Raw genomic sequence first — 21842 nt, 5'->3', positions numbered from 1 at the left:
ATAAATATTTACATATGAAGGACGATTTAAGTTTTCAATGTAGTTTGTGTCTTAAAACTCTTGTCAGGCTAGGTTTTTATTTAACTTTTTATGGATTTTTTCAAAATTGTGGGAGAGGACAACAATATTTGCAACGAGTAATCCTTATAATTCAAGCTTATCGAGCTTGTTGTTAAGCTATTTAGTTATTAAACAAACGTAAAATTTGGTACAATGTCACCCCTTGGCTCAAAGTCACCCCATTTTAATTATTTTTATGCAATCTAGTCTTCCTAGACTTAAAATTGCCTAATGTAGGAGATTTAAAAAATATTTAGATATAAACTTGTAAATAATGTACTTAAGTCACTTAACTACGGCTTAATCCGGCTAAGTCAGTTCCGTAAATCGTTTTATATCATTTTGCTACATGTTAGTACAATTTAAAACCATGATCAGTAACGTTTCAGAGTTTAAGCATTGAAACTTTGAAGTTTTCCTATGCATTTTACATGTGATTTCCCCTTAATTTCAACTAAAAATACTAAAACTGACCGTATTCGAAATTTCTGCCGGCAAATATTTTGAAACTTGGCCCAGAGGTGCAGAATGGTCCCAGAAACCATGTCCAATCATTGGTTTGGGTGGAAATTTTTTCTTCATAATAACGGTCTGTGGGGGACCCGTGGATATTCAATGATTCTGAATCAAATTTATAATTCAAAAAATCTATATAAAAACTTAAATTCTCTAGCGCAATAGAACAAATAAACACTTTGTCTAAGAATAAATTTGTGAATCAATCATTTGAACTTGTAACTAAAAAGCAAGATTTTAAGAAAATTCAATTTAAAATGAATTAAACTACCGTCAGTGGGGGTGACATTGGGTCTGGGGGGTGAGATTGGGTCAAAGTGATTTTTTACGGATTTTACCATTTCTCAGGTTCTTCTCAATGAAAATGAATTCTTTTGAAAGGGTTGTGTAGGGGACATCTTAAGATGACTTCGCTGAAAAAATCTCATTCCTAGAACAAATCCTGTTATTTTGGCAGATGTCTAAAGTTGGGGTACGTTTTTGGCCAAAAATGACCTCTCGAAAAATCATTTCTCTAATATTTTTGTAAGAATTGCTCGAAAACTACCCAAATGTTTGAAAATCTCCACTTCAAACATTGTAGCGTGTTAATACGATTCCCTCGAACAAGAAACACTGTTGCATGACTTGTTGTTACCATATCGTTGTATTTGAGAATCATTTTAGTTTCATTTGACCCATTGACACCCCCTCTAAGGGGTGAGATTGGGTCAATTTTCAAACAATTGGCATTTAAGGTAGTGTTCATCAAAATCCACCATATTTTGGGAAAATGTTAGTAAACTGTCTAAGAACAAATCTACGTTGAAAGATTTTCCATGTTATTTAAATTGTTTTTGTTATTAAGAAAATACGAGAGGTGTATCGTTTTTTGACCCATAGTCACCCCCACTGACGGTACTCTTTCAATTCGAGGTCTTCGTTTTAATTTTGCTTTCGCATAAATAAGTAATTTTATTTTGCCTGATGAAAAATCAGTGACTGCTTAGCTTTACTTAATAATTAAGCAATGAAGTCACTTATTATCTAATTGCAACTGAAGTAAAAGTATTCAATGTTTTATTTTTCATCGTTAAAACAAACTTTTACCAATTTTAAATTTCATGGAAGTTGATTTTCCAACTTCACCAACATTTTCACGAATTTCTTCTCAATGATGAGTATTGTATAAAAGCCAATCAATTTACAGTAAATTCTGCCAAAAATAAAAAATTTTCGAAGAAATTTCGTAATTTGTTGAGTCACTACTCACAATTTCCCATTTTTCATATGGGTAATTCTCCACCAACTCACACGAAATCGGGAAAAGTTGCCCCGACCCCTCTTCGATTTGCGTGAAACTTTGTCCTAAGGGGTAACTTTTGTCCCTGATCACGAATCTGAGGTCCGTTTTTTGATATCTCGTGACGGAGGGGCGATACGACCCCTTCCATTTTTGAACAAGCGAAAAAAGAGGTGTTTTTCAATAATTTGCAGCCTGAAACGGTGATGAGATAGAAATTTGGTGTCAAAGTGACTTTTATGTAAAATTATAATATATAGACGCCCGATTTGATAGCGTTCTCAAAATTCCGAAAAAACGTATTTTTCATCGAAAAAAAAATCAAAAAGGGTAATTTTAAGGGAAATTTAATGTTCTTTTCGAATCTACATTGACCCAGAAGGGTCATTTTTTTATTTAGAACAAAATTTTTCATTTTAAAATTCCGTATTTTTTTAACTTTGCTGGGTTATTCTTTAGAGTGTAACAATGTTGTACAAAGTTGTAGAGCAGACAATTACAAACATTTTAATATATAGACATAAGAGGTTTGCTTATAAACATCACGAGTTATCGCGATTTTGCGAAAAAAAAGCTTTGAAAAGCTTTGAAAAAGTTACTTTTAGCGTTTCTCTTTGTTTCGTCGTCCGTGTCTGTTGCGGGTGACCATGAACTCAAAAGTTACCCCTTAGGACAAAATTTCACGCAAATCGAAGAGGGGTCGGGGCCACTTTTCCCGATTCTGTGTAAGTTGGTAGAGAATTACCCATTTTGTTGGTACAAATATCACCTGTCTGCTCTGATTAAAAATATGGAATTTATTCATAAAAAATCCAATATTTCTTAACAATAACAATAACCTGCTTACATTTCGGCTGAATCAGTTAAATAAGAGTAGACAGCTGATATTTGTACACAAAAATTGGTAAAATTTCATTTTATCTTGCTATAAGTTAAAAATATGTTTTTATACGGTTTTATGATTAAAATTTTTGAATAAATCCCACATATTAAAAAAACTCAGTTAAGGAGGTGTCTGTGTGGTCTTAAAACTCAAAATTTATATAAAGCCTAAAAGTACCTTTTCTGATTAGAATGTCCAAAAAAATGAAAATTATGAATTTTAGACAATAAATGAATTATCAAACCCTGATCCTCTATCGGTAGTTTTAAATAGACCGAATGTTTTCAATATTGATTTGCTTTTTGTCGTGATATTTTATATTTTTAAACTTTGACATTTTATTTTTAATGAAGAAATTTTGAAAACATTTTACTTTTCTTTTTTGAATTTCTGTGATTTTCTGCAATGGATATTTTTTGGAAAAAATGTAGTGGCATTTGGTAAAATGCTTAATCATATCCGCAAATATAAAAATAAAACTGTGAACAAAACAAATGTATTTTCCAAAATATATCGTATTTGATAAGTTTTGATGAATTGAGTTACAGGAAAAATTCCATGGTTCAAAGAATTTCTCGAGCTAATTTTGCTCAATTCACACGCAGAGGTTCAGACAAAAAAAAAATGATAAAAATTGTTCCTCAACTACAACAACATAATGTATTTCCCATTTTCATTCACCGATATCATTAATAACAATTCCACAATAACTTTTCAAAAAGGCATTGACTGTTTTTTGTTTTTATTGAAATTTTTTATGAAATTCTGAAAATGACTTACTACTTGAAGAAGAATATGTTACAAAATGAATTATTACAGTCGGACTTTGGACTCTGGTTAAACTTTTTCAAGGGTCATTAATATAACATATTCAAACATTTTCAAAACATGTTCATAATTCTTGATTATTGATTTAAAAAAAAACAGTTCGTTAAGAAAAACTCAACCGATGCAATCTACATCACACCTTTCCAAACAGAAGCAACGGCAGCAGAAGCAGCTGTCCAAACTATAATTTGATTACCATGCCCGGTTCGAAAGAATCAAAGAAACGAGAGTTTCGTTGGGGAGAAGGAGTTGAAGAGCGCTCGGTGGTGCTCGGGGTGCCGCCCCTTGCCCAATTGCGATAAGCGTGTAAATCCAACCCCTCCAAACACCTCTCCCAAGTCTACAGCGCCCGAATCAACGCCGCGCCACCGTGGAAGCTATGATACATCAATCAAATTTAATGAAATTATCGAAAATTTATTATTTTCACCGTTACCACCCCCTCTCTCGAGGTTGCTTCACGTCGGTTGGTTCCACCAATTTTATGCCTCTTGAGGTTGGAGAGTTTGAAGTTTTGGGGGGTGGGGAGTGTTCGAGAAGATTCAGTATGTGGGACAACCACCAGTATATTGGATGATTTTTTTTATCGTTCTCCGCTCAATGCGGAGAAATTAGATGAACCCGAAAAAACACGACCCTAACAAAAAAAATATGGGGATACGGGAGCGATAAGACGGCCGGACCGGATCCCAAGATAGGACAGGTTCGATTCTTCAACCCAGATAAGGTTCCAATATCTCGTGTATGTGCACACGTGGCTTCGGGGAAAGGTGTATACCGAGAAAAAGGGTCGTGCTGAAGAGAAGACCTACCAGCATCTATCGGGGGCCCTTGTTGGGATGTTTAATCAAAAATTTGCATAAAAAGGCTTGACTCAGTTTGTGTTCGACATCTCGACCAGCAGCAGGCTGAGGATGTTTTATCCAATTTTCATGAACAACCCAGCCGCCCCCGACATGATAAGCCCTCGTCCGTGCTGTAGAGTGCTTGCTTGAGCGATGGAGCGCAGGGCCTTGAAAATCAATGGAAAAGTCGTTAGGCAGTCGATTTATCAACGACCCGTAATATGTTAATCTAGTCTTCACCTCGGTTGGCACAATCTACCGTGTTGGGAAAAGATCGATCTCTGGGTGGGTGTGCGTGTGTTGTACATGAGTGGGGTTTTGACAAATGAAGAAGACTCACTCACTTTTTTAGAACATGTGAACGAAACTTCTGATATTTTGAATTATTTCAAAATAAAACTTCTACATACAGATCACCATGATCTAGATTTCTCAACATCGGTAGCTGCCCCTCGTTCATCGCCCCCTGCTGCAGTTTCATCAGTCGTAGCATTCGACATCTTACGAGCGAGGAAGTGTGCCACCACTCGGTCCTAATGCCTGGCCTTAGGCTAACCCTCCCTACTCCTCCAGATCACGCCCCTCCTCCATCCCGACTCGAACCGGTTTTCACGCTACCAGAGACAGTGCACCGGGGTCTGGCCTGACCTAGCCTCGAGCCATCATCTCTCCCCAAGACGGGGCTCTGCTGCTGCTCGTTGAACAAGACTACGCCACGCCAGGCCCCAGACCCCGGCTATTAGCTAATCAGCGCACTCTCACTGGGTCTCGAACGGTCGCCAGGGTAATTATTTGCTCTCGACTATCACCGTGTTTGCGACGACGACCGAGTTCAAGACGACTCTGAGGTGTCTGAGGTGTGGAGTACCGCGACAACAATCGATAATTTCTCGTCGAGTACTCGCGGATCTCGTGGCACCTCCGTCTCCGTATAAGGGGCCCGGGACATTGGGTCTGGAGCGCGAGGAGGTCTAGCGGTTGATTGGCCGCTGAGACCTGGTGCCAACCGTCTAGACCCCCGCGCGCGCCGAGAAGAAAGTACCGTACCCCGAGAGTGTGGTGCGTACGCGGTGCCAACGCGTTCGCTAAACCTACATTGTGCTCTGGTGGTGGGTTTGCACTGATGATGGCTTTCGCGCAGCGTCTTTGCTGTAACTTTTTCTCGAAGATTGAGTTGGGATTGCTGCAGTCAGCTGTTGAGGATGATGAGGAGTGGTAGGCCATTTCATGGAATGTCGTTTCGCCGAATTGTATTTTGTTTCTCAATGAATCAGATTTCCTTATTTTGCAAGGCAAAATAAATTTGTTACAAATTATTCTATTGAAATAACATGCTCGATATGGTGTCCAAAATTAACCAATTCAACATAAAGGTTTTCGCAACGTTCATTATGATGATTGATCGCAAGGCGGCACAAATGACTTAATGCCTTAGATGTCATATACCATCGTGCGACTAAGTCGGCACTGGATATTATATATAAAGTCGAGAGAAAATTATAATTAAAAAGCATATTCTTATCGCTTGCAAAATAGTATTAACAAACTTGTCAAGAAGAAATTGTTGCATGTTGTCACCTCGAATTGGTACATCTTGCAGGTTCTATTGATAATTTTTTTTTATTTATTTAATATTTTTCTGCTTGATAACTGTAAACTTTTTTAAACATTTCATTTATTTTCAATTTAATACTTGAAATTTTTCATGAATTTACATAAGAATTATTTATTAAAATTCTACTAATAGTTGCAAGATGGTTTGAATCCTTTTGCGGTATACTCTCAAGGTACATCATTTGTGCATAATGAATCCAGAATTATTTTTTTATAAATGAATATTGAATAAAAAAAAATTTCAAAAATGTCCATAACTGAACTCAAGAATACAAACAATTGGATTTGACTATAGTTGAATAATAATTTAATTCAATTCGATTCTATTAGAGAATACTCAAATAACAGTAAGTTCATTTGTAGTACATGACAGGGTTTTGGAATTCCCTCCAGCTATTTGTTACAACTCAATTCATTTTGGAGTAACTATTGCTTGTAACAAAAAGGGTGGGCCTCGTGACACGGTGGTTAGCGGCTTCGGCTGCCGATCCCTAAGTTGCTATTGGGTGCGGGTTCGATTCCCGCCTTATCCTCCTGACCTTCATCGGATGGGGAAGTAAAACGTCGGTCCATTTGCGTAAAAAGAGGTTTTGAGTGACTCACCACGCATAACCTTCGGACGCCTAGAAATGAGCAGAAACTTGCAATAGAGACCACAAAAGACCCGGGGGTCGTTAAAGCGGATTGCTTTTCTTTTTTTGCTTGTAACAAAGAAATTATCAAGATTAAGAAAAGTTGAATAATTAGCAAATATGATTATTTCCGGAATTGGAAGCAAAATAATTGTCAGGGTTTTGGCATCATGACGTGATTTATTATAATTTCTTAAATTCAGCTTATGTTAGTCGGCCTTAGATTGGAATACTAGACTTACCGGACAATTCACACCTTAAATTTGATTAGATACCATGATACTTGATATTTTAGCCTGTAATCTATGCACGATCATATCTCAGTTAGTATTGAATCAAATTTTGCCGAATTTAAATTTAGGTCACTTAAAATGAATTTAACTCAGTAACTTTTCAAAAATATTCAAATATGAGCATAAATGAGTATGAATAAATTGATCAATTAACTCATTTACATCGGATTGAGCTAATATAATTATGAAAAAATAATTATAAAACAAACCTTGCATGGTTTGATAAAAAACTTAAGTTCGTTTCCAATTATGTTCTTTTATTTTTAATGTTTGGTTATTTCATTTCAAAACTGCATCGGAAATCGAGAGATTTTTTTTTTTTCAACTAAAGTTCGAATCTTTTTGAATTCAACTAAAAGCAACTAAAAACTGAGTGCTTTAATCAATCATCAATTTTCTGCACATTTATGTTTATTTTGAAATATTTCAAAAGTTAATGCAATTTTTAATAAACACAGAGCATTTAAAAAGAACCAATTTGAAAAAAAAAACTAAACTATTCTACACAAGTTGTTAGTGCATTTCTCACTACTTACCTAAAACGGATCATACAAAAGTATATAATCATAACTCAAGACAGGGTTGCCAGATCTTCAAGCTTTTAGACTCGTTTGGAAGGTCTCTCGATTGCCTATCCAGCGATGCGTTGGATGATGGATCCGAAAAAAGTTTTCAAACAAATAAGTGAGATCAGGCTTCAAAAAGTACATGAATATCACTAAAGTTGTTTGAAAAGTTATGTACTTACCTATCTAACGATGCATAACAAGATGATATTTGAAACGATATTTGAATTTGTCGATTCTTTTTCTATCATCCGGATATAGAGTCCAGACTCTATGAGATTTCGGATAATTGAATCAAAAACATCAAATTCGAATTCTGCGACCCCATTTAAGTCAAATTCTAATTTGAATGGTTTATTGCCTTTTACTGCACGGAGAAAAATGAGTTCTCAAAATCGTGAACAAGCGTGCATGAAAATGGGAACCACGAACAAAGTATTCAAATCCCATGGTTCGTTTTTGGAAATCGTACCATGGGAACACTTTGTTCGTGGTTCCCATTTCCATGAACGCTTGTTCGCGATTTTGGGAACTCTTTTTTCACCGTGTGGGCTTAGTGATTGTTCACGCTCAAAAATAGCAATTTTCACGGGGATCATAATTCCAAAACACAGAATTACACGGAAATTTCACGAAATTTTCTTCTTCCAAAAGTTTCAATTAAAAAATAAATGAGCATGGATGTAATCTATAAAAAACAATTAAAATTTAAAAAAAAATCCTAATTTGTAATTTCCACGAGGACCATTACCCTACTCAAAAATTTTGTGAAAATTTCACGTGGCTCAGAAATAATCTGAAATGAGGATCAAAATTTGTACCATGAATTTACCAAACTTTTAAAAATTAGTTCCATTTTATAATTAGGCCGTTGCAAATATTTTTTGAAGTTTATGTCCCTCAACTCCTCGTGGCGCAGGGGTAGCGGCTTCGGCTGCCGATCCCGATGATGCTATGAGACGCGGGTTCGATTCCCGCCTTATCCACTGAACTTCTATCGGATGGTGAAGTAAAACGTCGGTCCCGGTTTCTCCTGTCTCGTCAGAGGCGCTGGAGCAGAAATCCCACGTTAGAGGAAGGCCATGCCCCGGGGGGCGTAGTGCCAATAGTTTCGTTTTTTTTTTTTTAGTTTCGTCCCTCAACTCTGACCAAAGTCGAGAAGGGGGGGAGGCAAAACAATAAAAATGTTCAAAAATCAAATTACAGAACACGTTTTTCACATTTCAATGAAAAAAGTATTTTAAAATGTATTATACACCTGTCCAGTTGTTTTGCAATTATATTTTATTTTCGCGAAAAATAAAAGATTTTGCATTTCCAAAAAAGTTCAAAATGTTTTTCAACGAGCCCAAACATGCTAATTATGATTATCTATGCAGAAAAGGGCATTTTAGATTGTTGTCAGTAGATTAGACTTCTAATTCCATTGAAATTTTTCAGTTTTTTGAAAAAATATTTATTTTGTCCCCTGATTTTTCGAAAAATTTTGAGGGGGAGGGACATAAATTTTGAAGAATATTTGCAAAGGCCTTAGGCCAATTTTATTATTGGATATTGAAATATGATATAATTTAGCAAGCTTTTTTTTAATTTAGCAAGGTACAAAAAATATATAATGACATTTAGGTTTTCAGAGCACATTTTGTAACCATTTTGTTTAAATGTTAGATTAAATTATCTAAAGGTTTTGGAGATCGATCGTAGCAACCGGTGCTGACGGTTGGAGAAATTTTTCACTCCGCGTCATTTTTGCCAAAATTTTTTTCGTTTATATACATTCTTTTAGAAGAATTTTTTGTGCTAAAAGGGAATTTTGTTACTAATTGTCGCTGTCGAAGTGAATTTCGTTGAAAATTCAATAAATCGTTCGGAACTGCCAAGGATCAGGAACACGAAAAGCAAGTGGAAGGGCTTAACCAAGCTGTAGGAGGCTGTTACCTGAGCGGAACTGATCGCCATCAAATCATTAGGAGGACATGGCGGATGCCTTTTTAAGAGACTGTGGTAGAGTCTATTCAATCATCCTGGATGTGCAATTTGAACCAGTGAAACATCCAGAAATATTTGTTGGGAGTTGCTATATTCGGTGCTAAAGGAACGCTTCCACTTCATCCGACCGGCTTGTGTCCTGTCAAGATCCTGGGGTCAGACTATCGAGACACCACCTTGCTGTGTTTTTGAAGATTTGCTGTTTCTTGGTGAGAGCTTTCCATCATTATTTGATTATATTCCCCTATATTATAATATTATAAATTAAATAAACCCTCCTCCCCTTTTCCCACTTTTCCATTCCCGAATCCCAATTTTCCAACCCCAATTTTCCCATTTCCCCTTCTCCCATAAAAATATAATAATTTACCAATTTACACTTACACACCACACCTAACTGATTCGGAGCGTTTGGTACGGTATGTCCACGCATCCTTCCTCCCCTGATTATTCTGTGAAATGTGATCCGTTCACAGAATCTGTCTCTGCGGTTAATGCAACGCAGTAGGCCTGGCCGCTTTAATTTTTGCTATGCATTTTCGGGGGTAACTCGGATGTACTGCAATTATTAATATTGACAAGAAAGGACTTGGGGCGTAATCTAACCGCAAGTTCTTCCAGGATGCTTTCTTCGGACTGGCTGCGCTTGTGTTCGATTAGATTAGATTAGATTAGATTAAATTATCTAAAGGTTCTATCTGCTTAGTATAAAATGACGCATTGGTTGTTTTGTTAATTTACTCTGGGAATACATGTTTTTCTTTCTTCAATTGCTAATATCACGCTTTTCAGTCAAGATAATTTACGTTAAAAAATAACTTATTAGATGTTGAATATTGATATTTTTAACATCGGTTTAAAATAATTGTTAAATGTTTCCACAGAAATTAAAAAGTTCCACAAATTTCACGCTGTCCGCGAGTTTCTAAAAAATCACTTACTCTACCTATTAAATTACTAAATCATTTTTTACTAAATTTCATCACCGCCATTTTGGCCACCATCTTGGATTAAATAATTCTTCATAATTTAGTGTAGTTTAGGATAAAGACAACTAAATTTGTTTTTTAATTCGATTAACCGAAGATTTCACACAAACACACATCCAGACAGGCATTTGTTCAGTTTTCAGTCGTTTAGATACACATGAAGGTGGGCTTTTTGTGAAAAGTTAATTTTTAAGGCAAGATAATAGCCTTATCTCAGTGAGGAAGGCAAAAATATGACGAGCAGTACTCCCAAGAATGACATTTTTCTTTGCATTATAAGAAAAAGGCATTAGCAAGATACGAAGTCTTTGTTAACCTTGGTAAAATGCCAATAAATACTAAATATTTAAGTTTTTTTAATCGATCAAGGTTTCGTCAAATTACCCCCTAAAGCACACAAACGAAAGGTGACTTTCAACTGATTTTCCTTGTCTTGTGGCATCCTTCAACCCCAACATGGTGCTCTGCATCGGGGCCCTCCAGGGACGGAACGCCAAACATCGCTGCAAAGTTATTAACGATTTTCAAATATTGACTCTGGGCCCGGTCGGGGTTGGGTTCGCCCCTTGCTACGACATCACACCGTGTAGCACCTTTATTGATTTTGTTCGGACGGTGGCAAATAAAACCAGATTTTGTATCAGCTAATGCAGATCAAACTGTAATTATATTTTAGAATTCAATTTTAGTTCGTTGTTTTGTTTTTGTTTGAAAATTGTCTTACATTGATTGGTTTGTTTTTGTACCGTTTTGTACCGAAACCTTCTCGCTCCGCCTTCGACACTGGCAACCTATCGATAATTTTAATATTTATTTACAAATAGTTCTAAGTTTTAATCTGTGTAACAACTCACAAATTACCCCAGCGGTGACGACTGCACCTCTTTGCCGGGCGTTTTTAGTTTATGTTGCCTGTCGCGCGGTTCTGTGTTTCAATGAGCGTTAATTGTCATTGTTCACTTTGGTAGTAAATTACGTGTTACCTGTTCTCCACTGTACTGTACTGTTCAATCCGTCCTGTCCGAACTGTCTCGTCCTGGCCGACCCGTTTCGAAGTCCGTACTAGTAGATTTAGGAGTTTTTAATCTGTTCCCCTTCGCTGGAGTGTTTGTTTACGTCTCACCTGGATTTATTGTGATCGTCTAACCAACTCGTGAATACGTCTGCATGCCCCGTTCTAACTGTTGTGCACTAAAACTGTCCTTCGTTAGCCACAATCACTAAACACTCTCCTGCTCGTGGAAACCTCCAACTTCTTCGTTCAACGCGTTTTCTGTTTGTCCTCGTCCCTACTTTTACTCGTGTTTACTTCCTCCTCTCTTGTTTCTACTTTACTATAATTTGTTTATGTTTATATTTGTGTTGTGTTGTGTAGCGCTGCGTGTGCCGTGACCCTGCCGTGTCTTCGCGACCTATGTCGACTTGGTGGCAGTGTTGTCGGAACATTCCCCGGCCCGTAACCCGGTCCGGGAGTCCGCTTCCGGTTGAGGGTTACCTTCTCGTACCTCCAACACTGCCAGCTTCGCCACCGCTCGCTTGTACCTGCCGCTGTTGGTGCGCACCCACGCCTGGCGTACTCGGCCGTCCTTGCCCACGATCGGTTCCTCCACGATGCCCCGAATCCAGCTTTTCCGGTTGTTGCCTTCGACGATGTAGACCAGATCTCCGCTCTCCAGCGGCCTCGTTTCGCCGAACCACTTGGTCCGCCGATTCAGCGTTGGCAGGTACTCGTTGATCCACCGTTCCCACATCACGCTGGCCAGCTGCTGGGATCGTTGGTACGTGTCTCGTAGTGCCACCGCCGGATTTGGCGACGGAAGAGCCCCGCCCGGTTGGTTTGGTGAGGCGCCTCGCAGGAAGTGGTTAGGGGTGATCGCCTCGGCTTCGTCCGACTGCTGCGACACGTACGTAAGCGGACGGGAGTTGATCATGTCCTCCGCTTCAACGATGGCCGTCTGCAGGATCTCGTCCGTGAGCCGCCGACCGTCGTCCAGCGCCGTGAGCGCCTCCTTGACCGATCGTACTAGTCGCTCCCAGACACCGCCCATGTGTGGTGCCAGAGGAGGGTTGAACGACCACTTCGTCCGTGCGTTGGTCAGCTGGTCCGCGCAGTGTTCGCTGATGTCTCGGACGTCCTTCGTCAGCTCCTTGCTCGCCCCTTGGAAGTTGGTCCCGTTATCTGAAAGAAACTCACTGGGCCAGCCTCGCCGGCCGATAAATCGGTGAATCGCCATCAAGCACGACTGGGTTGTGAGTCCGTGCGCCACTTCAAGATGCACTGCGCGCGTTGCCATACAGGTGAATAGTGCAATCCACCGCTTCTCCGAGCGGCGTCCGACGCTCACATCGAACGGTCCCAAATAGTCGACGCCGACGTAGCTGAACGGACGAAGGTACGGCGTGAGACGTTGGACCGGGAGCGATGCCATCCTGGGGATTGTCGGACGTTTGCGGTGAGCCTCGCACCACACACACGCCGACTCGATTCGCCGAACAACCGCGTCTACCTTCGGGATGTAGTACAGTTGCCTCAGCTTGTTCTTGACCGACTGCCGATATCCGTGTCCGCACCGCTCGTGGTAATCTTGCACAATCAGCTCGGTAATTCGATTGTTCTTTGGCAGTATCACCGGGAAGCGCATGTCGAATGGGAGAAACTCGGCTTGCTCCAGCCGTCCTTCCATCCGGATCAGTCCGTTCTCGTCGACCAACGGTGTGAGCTGGTACAGGGGGCTCGACTTCTCCAGCGCGATCCACTGGTTTGTCGGGCGATTTTTGTTTCTCGTGAGCACCTTCATCTCGTCAATGTAGTCTTCCGTTTGTGCCATCCTCATCAGGTACTGCTCCGCTCGTTCATACTCGTTCTGTTGCAGTGGAACTCGTACTGACGAACCCGCCGGCGACCCTAAGAGCTTCTCCTGGTTCCTGGTCGCTTGGAGCTTCTCCACCGGCAGTCCTTTCACCTTGCGCTTGAGATTTGACACGAACCGACAAACAGTTGCCATCGTTCTGACTAGGACAGTCCATCTCGAGAACCGGCTGACATCCACGAGTGACTCCACGACTTGCACGTCGTGCAAGAGCAAATGAATCCGCAGCTCAACAGTTGTGTTCGGAGGTGGAAGCGCTTTCTTCGGCCAGTCCTTCTGATCGTCGTACACGAATCTGGGACAGCGTACCCAGGGACTGCTCGGGCTCAAGTCGAGGTCGGTGCTCCACTTCGTGAGGATGTCTGCGATGTTGACCCGGGTCGACACAAAGTTCCAGTCGTCGATGTTCGTCAGACTGAGGATCTCTCCAATCCGAAACCCGACGTACTGCTTGTATCGGCGCTGATCGGACCGGATCCATGACAGCACAACCGCCGAGTCGATCCAGAAGAACGTTTTGGTGATTGTGAAGTTGTGGTTCTCGTGAATTGTCTGCGACATCCGGGCGGCTAGGCCTGATCCGTTCAACTCCAAGCGCGGAACGGCGGTCAACTGCAGCGGTGCCACCTTCGAGCGACTCATAACGAAGGCGCACTCCACCTCACTGCGCACTATCGCGCGAAAATATCCAACGCAACCGTACGCCTTCTCTCCAGCATCTGCGAAGATGTGCAGCTGGATTTCTTTGATCTCATCCGATCGCGCGTTCCCGAAGTAGCTACGGGGCAGCCTAAACGTCTGAGCATCCAACAATATACTCGTCCAACGCAGCCACATCTTGAAAGAAAGCTCGTCAATGAACTCGTCCCATTGGCATCCCGTGCGCCACAGGTCCTGGATCAGCATCTTTCCTCGAATCGTCACTGGTCCAAGAAATCCGGCCGGATCGAACTGCGACATCACTATGCTGAGCACGATTCGCTTCGTTGGACGCGTTTCCCCGCTCAGGACCTTCGCGTACTCCGACTTCGTCATCGTTGTGAAGCTGAAAACGTCCTCAGCAGGATCCCAGACGATTCCCAGCACGCGTTCGTACTCCGGTCCCTTGTCCCGGTTGAAATCGACCGTGAAGTCGACGCTTTTCTCTCCCAACGCTTTCAGGACCGTGGCGGAGTTGGACACCCAGTTCCTGATGTTGAATCCACCCCGCGAGTGTACCTCCTTCACCTCCTTGGCTCGCTGAACTGCCTGTTCCACGGTGTCTACGCTGTCGTAGTAGTCGTCCACGTAGTGACGCTTTATGATCGCTGCTGCGGCTTCCGGAAACTTCTCTGCGCACTGATCTGCGTTCAAGTTCTTGACGAACTGCGCCGAGCACGGCGACGACGTCGCACCGAAAGTGGCCACGTCCATAACGTAGATTTCCGGTTTCTCGGTCGCACTCGTCCGGAATAAGAAGCGCTGCGCCTGCTTGTCCTCCGGCCTGATCCGTATCTGGTGGTACATCTCCTGGATGTCGCCTCCAATGGCGATCGGCCGCTCTCGGAAGTGGTTGATCACGCGGAGCAACGGAACCAGCATGTCCGGACCCTTCAGCAACTCTGTGTTCAGGGATGTGCCGTTGACCGTCGCCGCAGCGTCCCAGACCAAGCGCACTTTCTTCTTGCGAGGATTCACCACAACGTTTAACGGTAGATACCACGCGGCCTCGTTTGGCGTCTCCGACAGCTCTGCATCGGTGATCTTGTGCGCGTACCCCTTGGTTTGATAGTCCTCGATCTGCTGGCAAACGTTTTCCCTCAGCTCCGGATTCTTCTCCAACTTTCTGTCGAGCGCTTTCATCCGCCGAACGGCCATCGGGTAGCTGTCAGGAAATTTTCTTTCGTCCTCACGCCACAGCAAGCCGGTCTCGAAGCGTTCACCTACTCGCTTCGTCGTCGTTAGCAGGATCTCTCGCGCTCGCGTCTCTTCCACTGGTTCGGGAATCGGAAACGCAGATGGCGCCTGGTCATCGATCATGTACTGCTCCTTCAGCATGTCATGTAGCTGCTGGTTGGTCACTGGCGCGACCGAGTGTAGATTCAGGAAGGCGTGCGTGCTCGCTCTTCGCTTCTCCGCACCGTACACCGTCCACCCGACCTTTGATCGTACGGCTATCGGCTCACAGGACTTGCCGACCCTCGACTCCAACGGCGCGAAAAGGTGAAGGTTGTCCAGACCGATCAGTATCGTTGGAACACCTGACGGGAGATCTTGCAGCGGCACACCGGACAAGTGCGAATACTTCTTAACTACCTCTCCGTAGTTCACGTTCTGCTCCGGAAGTAGCAACTTCCCCACGGTTCGCGTGTTCATCAGCGGAAACTTCTCCGTCGAGCCCCTGGCTGACAGCATCAAGTCCACCTTGCGCGAGCCGTCCTCAATCCGGTTGATATTTCCGGTCCAGGTGACGATCAGCGGCTCCGAAACACCCTCCGCCTTCAACTGCTTGGCCACCGCGTCGTCCATCAGCGTCGCCGACGATCCTTCGTCCAGAAAAGCTACCGTGTCGAACTGCCTTTTCCCTGCGTACAACGTCACGGGCATCATGCGGAAGATCACTGAACGACCCGTGCTCTCCGCCTTTTGCAGCTGCACCGACTCTTCCGCGCGGTGCAAGAGAGGATGATGGTTCCCAACACAGTTAGGGACCGTGCACCTGACCCTCGAGTTGCACGGACTGGATCCATGCTTGTTCAGGCACCGGTGGCACAGATTCAGCTTGCCAACTTCTCTCAAACGTTGCGCTACGTTCATTCGCTTGAACTGCTCACAGGAACGCATAAAGTGATCCGTCCGCTTGCAGATCCAGCATGGTTTGCTGGGCTTTTCTGCGCGCGCTGCTTCGACCCTCTTCTGCTCCGATCCGTGGACGTGTACGAACTCTTTGTTGTGCGCCCTTCCGCTTCCCATCTTGCTCTGGTCGCTTAAGTTCAGCGACGAGAACTCCGCCACCTCTGCAGCATCGTTCACGATCTCCTTCATGAAATTGGTGAACCTGCGAAGCGGACTTTCCTTCCTGCCCCGTTTGAACCTGACCCAGTCCATCTGGTAGCTCGGTGGCAGCTTCTCGACCAGTTCCTGCACAATCATCGGATTGTTCAGGTGGTCGTGCAGATTTGCCGCCTCGAGGTGGTCGCACAGCTGCTTAACCACCATCCCAAAGCTTATGAAAGTCCCCAGACGATCAGCTCGCGGCGCCGGCGCCTGCTTCACCTTCGCCAACAGCGCTTTCAGCAGCTTCTCAGGTCTCCCGAACATGTCCCGGAGATCCTGGATTATGTCCGGCACTGCACTCGGGAAAACCAGACTGCCCCTCACGTTCTCCAATGCTTCGCCTTCTAGTGCTTCAACCAGTCGCGAGAGATTTTCGAGGTTGGTGAAGCCACACGCAGCCGTAGTTTGTTCAAAACAGCTTATGAACAGCGGCCAGACTTCGGGTTCGCCCCTGAACTTCGGCAGAGCATGCCCCAGCACCTTCCGAGCAGCCATTTGCTCTCGCGTGATACGCGCGGCACTGTAAACCGACCCGCCATTCTTCTTCGAGGTAGGCTTAACGCTTCCTTTTCCGGAAACGCTCTTTTCCCCGTCCGACTCACTATCGTGACTATCGCTGCTACTCTCTGGGGTGACTTCCGGCTTCGGTTTCGGCGTCTTTCCGCTTCCAGGCTTCTCGCCGCTCTTCAGCCAGTCAGTCACCTTCTTCTTCGAGGATTCTTCGGCCTTCAGCGCGTTAACCTTGGCCTTGCTGGCTTCAATCTGCTTCTTCACCGTCGCCTTCTTCTTCAAAAACTCCTTCTCCGCAGCCAACTGACGCTCCAGCAGCTTCTGGTCGTGCGCCAGCTGCTTCTTCTCGATCTCGCGCTGAGTCTTCATCTCCAGCGCCTGCATCTCCGCCTCCTCCTTCATTCTCTGCTCGCTCCAGGCCAGCTTTTCCGCCAGACGCTTCTTGCGCAGCTCCATCTGCTTCGCGAAAGCCTCCCGCTCGACCCGCTGTTCCTCAGCCAACTCCTCTTCAGTTGGGACTGCACTGGAACCCGCGCCTGGGACGGTTCCCGAGTCGCTATTGGCGCCGGACTTCTTCGTCACCTTACCCGGAACTTTCAGCAGAATGTCGGAATCAGCACACTTCGGACAGATCCATTCTTCTTCCGACTCTTCATCCACACTCGCGCACTTCGTGTGAGCCCACGCACCACACTTCGAGCACTCCTCCCAACCATGGTCGTGCTTGTCTGCCTTTCTGCAGAACATGCACTTAATCTCCTTCAATCGAGCATCCATTTCCAAAACCGATCAAATCCGATCAATCAATTTTGATTTTGTTCGGACGGTGGCAAATAAAACCAGATTTTGTATCAGCTAATGCAGATCAAACTGTAATTATATTTTAGAATTCAATTTTAGTTCGTTGTTTTGTTTTTGTTTGAAAATTGTCTTACATTGATTGGTTTGTTTTTGTACCGTTTTGTACCGAAACCTTCTCGCTCCGCCTTCGACACTGGCAACCTATCGATAATTTTAATATTTATTTACAAATAGTTCTAAGTTTTAATCTGTGTAACAACTCACAAATTACCCCAGCGGTGACGACTGCACCTCTTTGCCGGGCGTTTTTAGTTTATGTTGCCTGTCGCGTGGTTCTGTGTTTCAATGAGCGTTAATTGTCATTGTTCACTTTGGTAGTAAATTACGTGTTACCTGTTCTCCACTGTACTGTACTGTTCAATCCGTCCTGTCCGAACTGTCTCGTCCTGGCCGACCCGTTTCGAAGTCCGTACTAGTAGATTTAGGAGTTTTTAATCTGTTCCCCTTCGCTGGAGTGTTTGTTTACGTCTCACCTGGATTTATTGTGATCGTCTAACCAACTCGTGAATACGTCTGCATGCCCCGTTCTAACTGTTGTGCACTAAAACTGTCCTTCGTTAGCCACAATCACTAAACACTCTCCTGCTCGTGGAAACCTCCAACTTCTTCGTTCAACGCGTTTTCTGTTTGTCCTCGTCCCTACTTTTACTCGTGTTTACTTCCTCCTCTCTTGTTTCTACTTTACTATAATTTGTTTATGTTTATATTTGTGTTGTGTTGTGTAGCGCTGCGTGTGCCGTGACCCTGCCGTGTCTTCGCGACCTATGTCGACTTGGTGGCAGTGTTGTCGGAACAGATTTTGTTCGAGCCGGGTTTCTCACTTTTCGCTTCTTTCTTTTTTTTTTACTTTTTTTTGTACAAGCCGGCTTCTGTGTGCAGTAAATTTTGGCCTTTGATGTTTTCAAGTGTACATTTTTATTTTCGTCGACTTGTTTGCCCAATGAATGACACTGTGGGAGATTCGTTGTTTTTTTTTTGTTTATTGGGATCGGTTGTTTTTTGCGAAGGAGAGAGTGCAATTTGGATTGGGTACTCAATGTTCAAACACACGTAACTTGAAAGTGGCTTCTTTTGATGTAATACTTGTTTGTCTAGTCTATTTTTGATCGCTCTTGATGTGAAGTGATTACTTACGCTTGCATGTTTTTTGGTTATCTTAAATGTCAAAAACTACAATAATTTTTCTTTAACTGTCACATTTATTATTTAAACATATTTCAAAATAGGTTAACCCTGAAAGATATGTTTTGCAATTCCTATGTGCTTTCTCTGAAATTCTCGAATGATTTTTGTTTATATTTATAAAAAAAATATTTATCAAACGCAAAGTACGATGTGATTTGAGATTTTTCTAAAAACTTTAAGAACTGTCCGGATTGAATTAATCCCTTCAATCTCATTTGCGACTGCACACATCAAAGTGCATCCTCCCCGGCGATGAGCTGAGTCGCGCCCACAAACCACATCAAACGAAGTCCTTTATTTTTTTCCTCAATCCTCTCGCGGTTTGCGTGCCGGAATCTCCAACCAAAGCAATAACACATAACTGCACTCACACTGCTTGGCTGGCTGTTTGAAACTGGAGGAGGCTTCTCAGAGCTCAACGGTGTGCACCTACACGTACTTCCAGAGCCTCACCGCGCGGTATGAATAGAACATGTCAGCCATGATATGGAATATAATAGATTTATGTAGACACTTTGTCTAGTCATGTCGAGTCGAGATATCAAGTGTAACAATAGCCACGTACACGTGTGTGTGTGTGTGTGTGTGTGTGCTCACCAGTGCTGAGACGGGGTTGCCATGCCTGCCCTGCCAGGGATTGGGATGCTGTCGTTTCTACTAGAACGAGCACACGAACAAACGCACACACACACACCCAGTGAGCCAAGAAGCAAACTCCCGGGAAGTTCCAGATCTGTCTCAGATTGTGTGACCGGCAGGAGGTTAGGTTAGGAAGACACGAGGCATCGAGCCTGAGACACACAATACCTCCCTCCGGGATATGATGATGATGTGCTTTATAACCTGGAAAAAGAAAAACACCATGATGAGATGAGAAGCGCGAAGAATGTGTTTGTTTGTATGTGTGAAAGAGTATTTGGTATCATGAGCATGTCTTTGGCTTATTATAGTGTCAGTTATGACATGTTTTTGCACACAAATGAATAGTTTAAACCATGCTTGAATAAACAGATTTATTTTAAAGCATCGCTGTAACAAGTAAACCAAAAGATCTGGATTTCAAAAGCTTATTGTGTAATATCACCCACATACCAAAGAAGGTAAACAAAACCATCAATATTCTCTATGTATGGGTTCTTTTACAACACTTGTTTGTCACGTTTTCCTTTAGTGCTCGGAACAAAACCCAAATCTAGATCGAGCTCACACACAAACGCCTCTAATTAGCGTCATTTCTTTCTCTCCCTTCCTCTCTACCGATGGCATAAGCAATAGAGTTCGATCTGGCTCAAATTAGCTGTGAAATTTGTTTGTCAGACAGGACCATTACTGCGTTGGATTTGCTAAATCACGGAATGAAATCAGGTGGGAGGAAGCAATGAGCAATGTTCAGAGTGACTTTTGACTTATTTAACATTACTGAGGTATAGTTTAGTTCAAATGTCTTTAAAACCTGTTCAATAAAGGGTCGCATAATGGTGTACACAATTTCCATGAATATTATAGGCTTTAGGAGTAGTCAAAAGCTACATACTTGAAAATAATCTCAAAATCAAAACTCAAAACTCAAAACTCAACTGGGTAATTCTCCGCCAACTCACACAGCAGTTGCCCCGACCCCTCTTCGATTTGCGTGAAACTTTGTCCTAAGGGGTAACTTTTGTCCTAGATCACGAATCCGAGGTCAATTTTTTGATATCTCGTTACGGAGGGGCGGTACGACCCCTTCCATTTTGAACATGCGAAAAAAGAGGTGTTTTTCAATAATTTGCAGCCTGAAACGGTGATGAGATAGAAATTTGGTGTCAAAAAGACTTTTATGTAAAATTAGACGCCCGATTTGATGGCGTACTCAGAATTCCGAAAAAACGTATTTTTCATCGAAAAAAACACTAAAAAAGTTTTAAAATTCTCCCATTTTCCGTTACTTGACTGTAAAATTTTTTGGAACATGTCATTTTATGGGAAATTTAATGTACTTTTTGAATCTACATTGACCCAGTAGGGTCATTTTTTCATTTAGAACAAAAATTTTCATTTTAAAATTTCGTGTTATCTCTAACTTTGCAGGGTTATTTTTTAGAGTGTAACAATGTTCCACAAAGTTGTAGATCAGACAATTGCAAAAAAAAAATGATTTATAGACATAAGGAGTTTGCTTATCAACATCACGAGTTATCGCGATTTTACGTAAAAAAGTTTTGAAAAAGTTGGTCGTCATCGATCATGGCCGTTCATGGTCACCCGCGACCAGGGTTACCAGGTCTGAACAGAAACAAATCTGGAAAAAAAATCTGGAAAAAATCTGGCAAGCCACTTTTCTCAAAGTAATAAGCAATTTTGTGTTCAAAAACAGGCACCAAATCAATTTGTTTTGTACATAAAGTATGTTTTTTTCATTGCACTATGAGGTGCTGAACAACGGAAACCTTTATCTTCACTTATTCGGTAGTTTTGGCTATGAAGTGCTATTTGAGTGCTAAATAGCACATTTAGCACTTGAAATTTTTGTGTTATTCAAATCACTATTAATATGTTGGTAATCCAAATTGCATAGTGAAAAACGATTATTATAACCATCAAACTTAAGCTTGTTTTGTTGCACAGTGAGCAAAGATTAACTCTGCCGGTTTTCGAAGGCCATCATCTCAAAATGTGGTGAAGTGCTATTGAGTGCCGATGCACGTCTGGTATTTTCACTTTTTATACATTATAGATTTACAAAATAAACAAAATGCATCAATAAAACAATTTGAGGAAGAAATAGAAAAATTATTTTTTTCAAATTGACACTCAAAAAATCTGGCAATGCCAGATTTATCTGGCAACCTGGCACCCCTGCCCGCGACAGACACGGACGACGAAACATAGAGAAACGCAAAA

General features: G+C 42.4%; 1 protein-coding gene across 2 annotated transcripts; it reads right to left on the bottom strand.

The window, feature by feature from the left end:
- Positions 1–11102: 11102 nt before the first annotated feature.
- LOC120420555 (uncharacterized) lies at positions 11103–18562 on the bottom strand. 2 transcript variants are annotated; one of them, XM_039583622.2, is made up of 3 exons: positions 17979–18562; positions 17849–17915; positions 11103–17783 (listed from the first exon to the last, which is right to left on the bottom strand). In XM_039583622.2, the coding sequence occupies exon 3, from the start codon at positions 17688–17690 to the stop codon at positions 11910–11912; it is 5781 nt and encodes a 1926-aa protein (XP_039439556.1). In that variant the 5' UTR covers positions 17691–17783; positions 17849–17915; positions 17979–18562; the 3' UTR covers positions 11103–11909. The 2 variants fall into 2 exon arrangements, with proteins under 2 accessions (XP_039439556.1, XP_052564453.1); XM_052708493.1 differs by having other exon boundaries at positions 17849–18562.
- Positions 18563–21842: the final 3280 nt, after the last annotated feature.

The sequence above is a fragment of the Culex pipiens genome, chromosome 2 (assembly GCF_016801865.2).
Source record: "Culex pipiens pallens isolate TS chromosome 2, TS_CPP_V2, whole genome shotgun sequence".
NCBI lineage: Eukaryota > Metazoa > Arthropoda > Insecta > Diptera > Culicidae > Culex > Culex pipiens.
The sequence above is the reverse complement of the archived record's forward strand: the minus strand, read 5'-3'. Positions and strand labels throughout refer to the sequence as shown.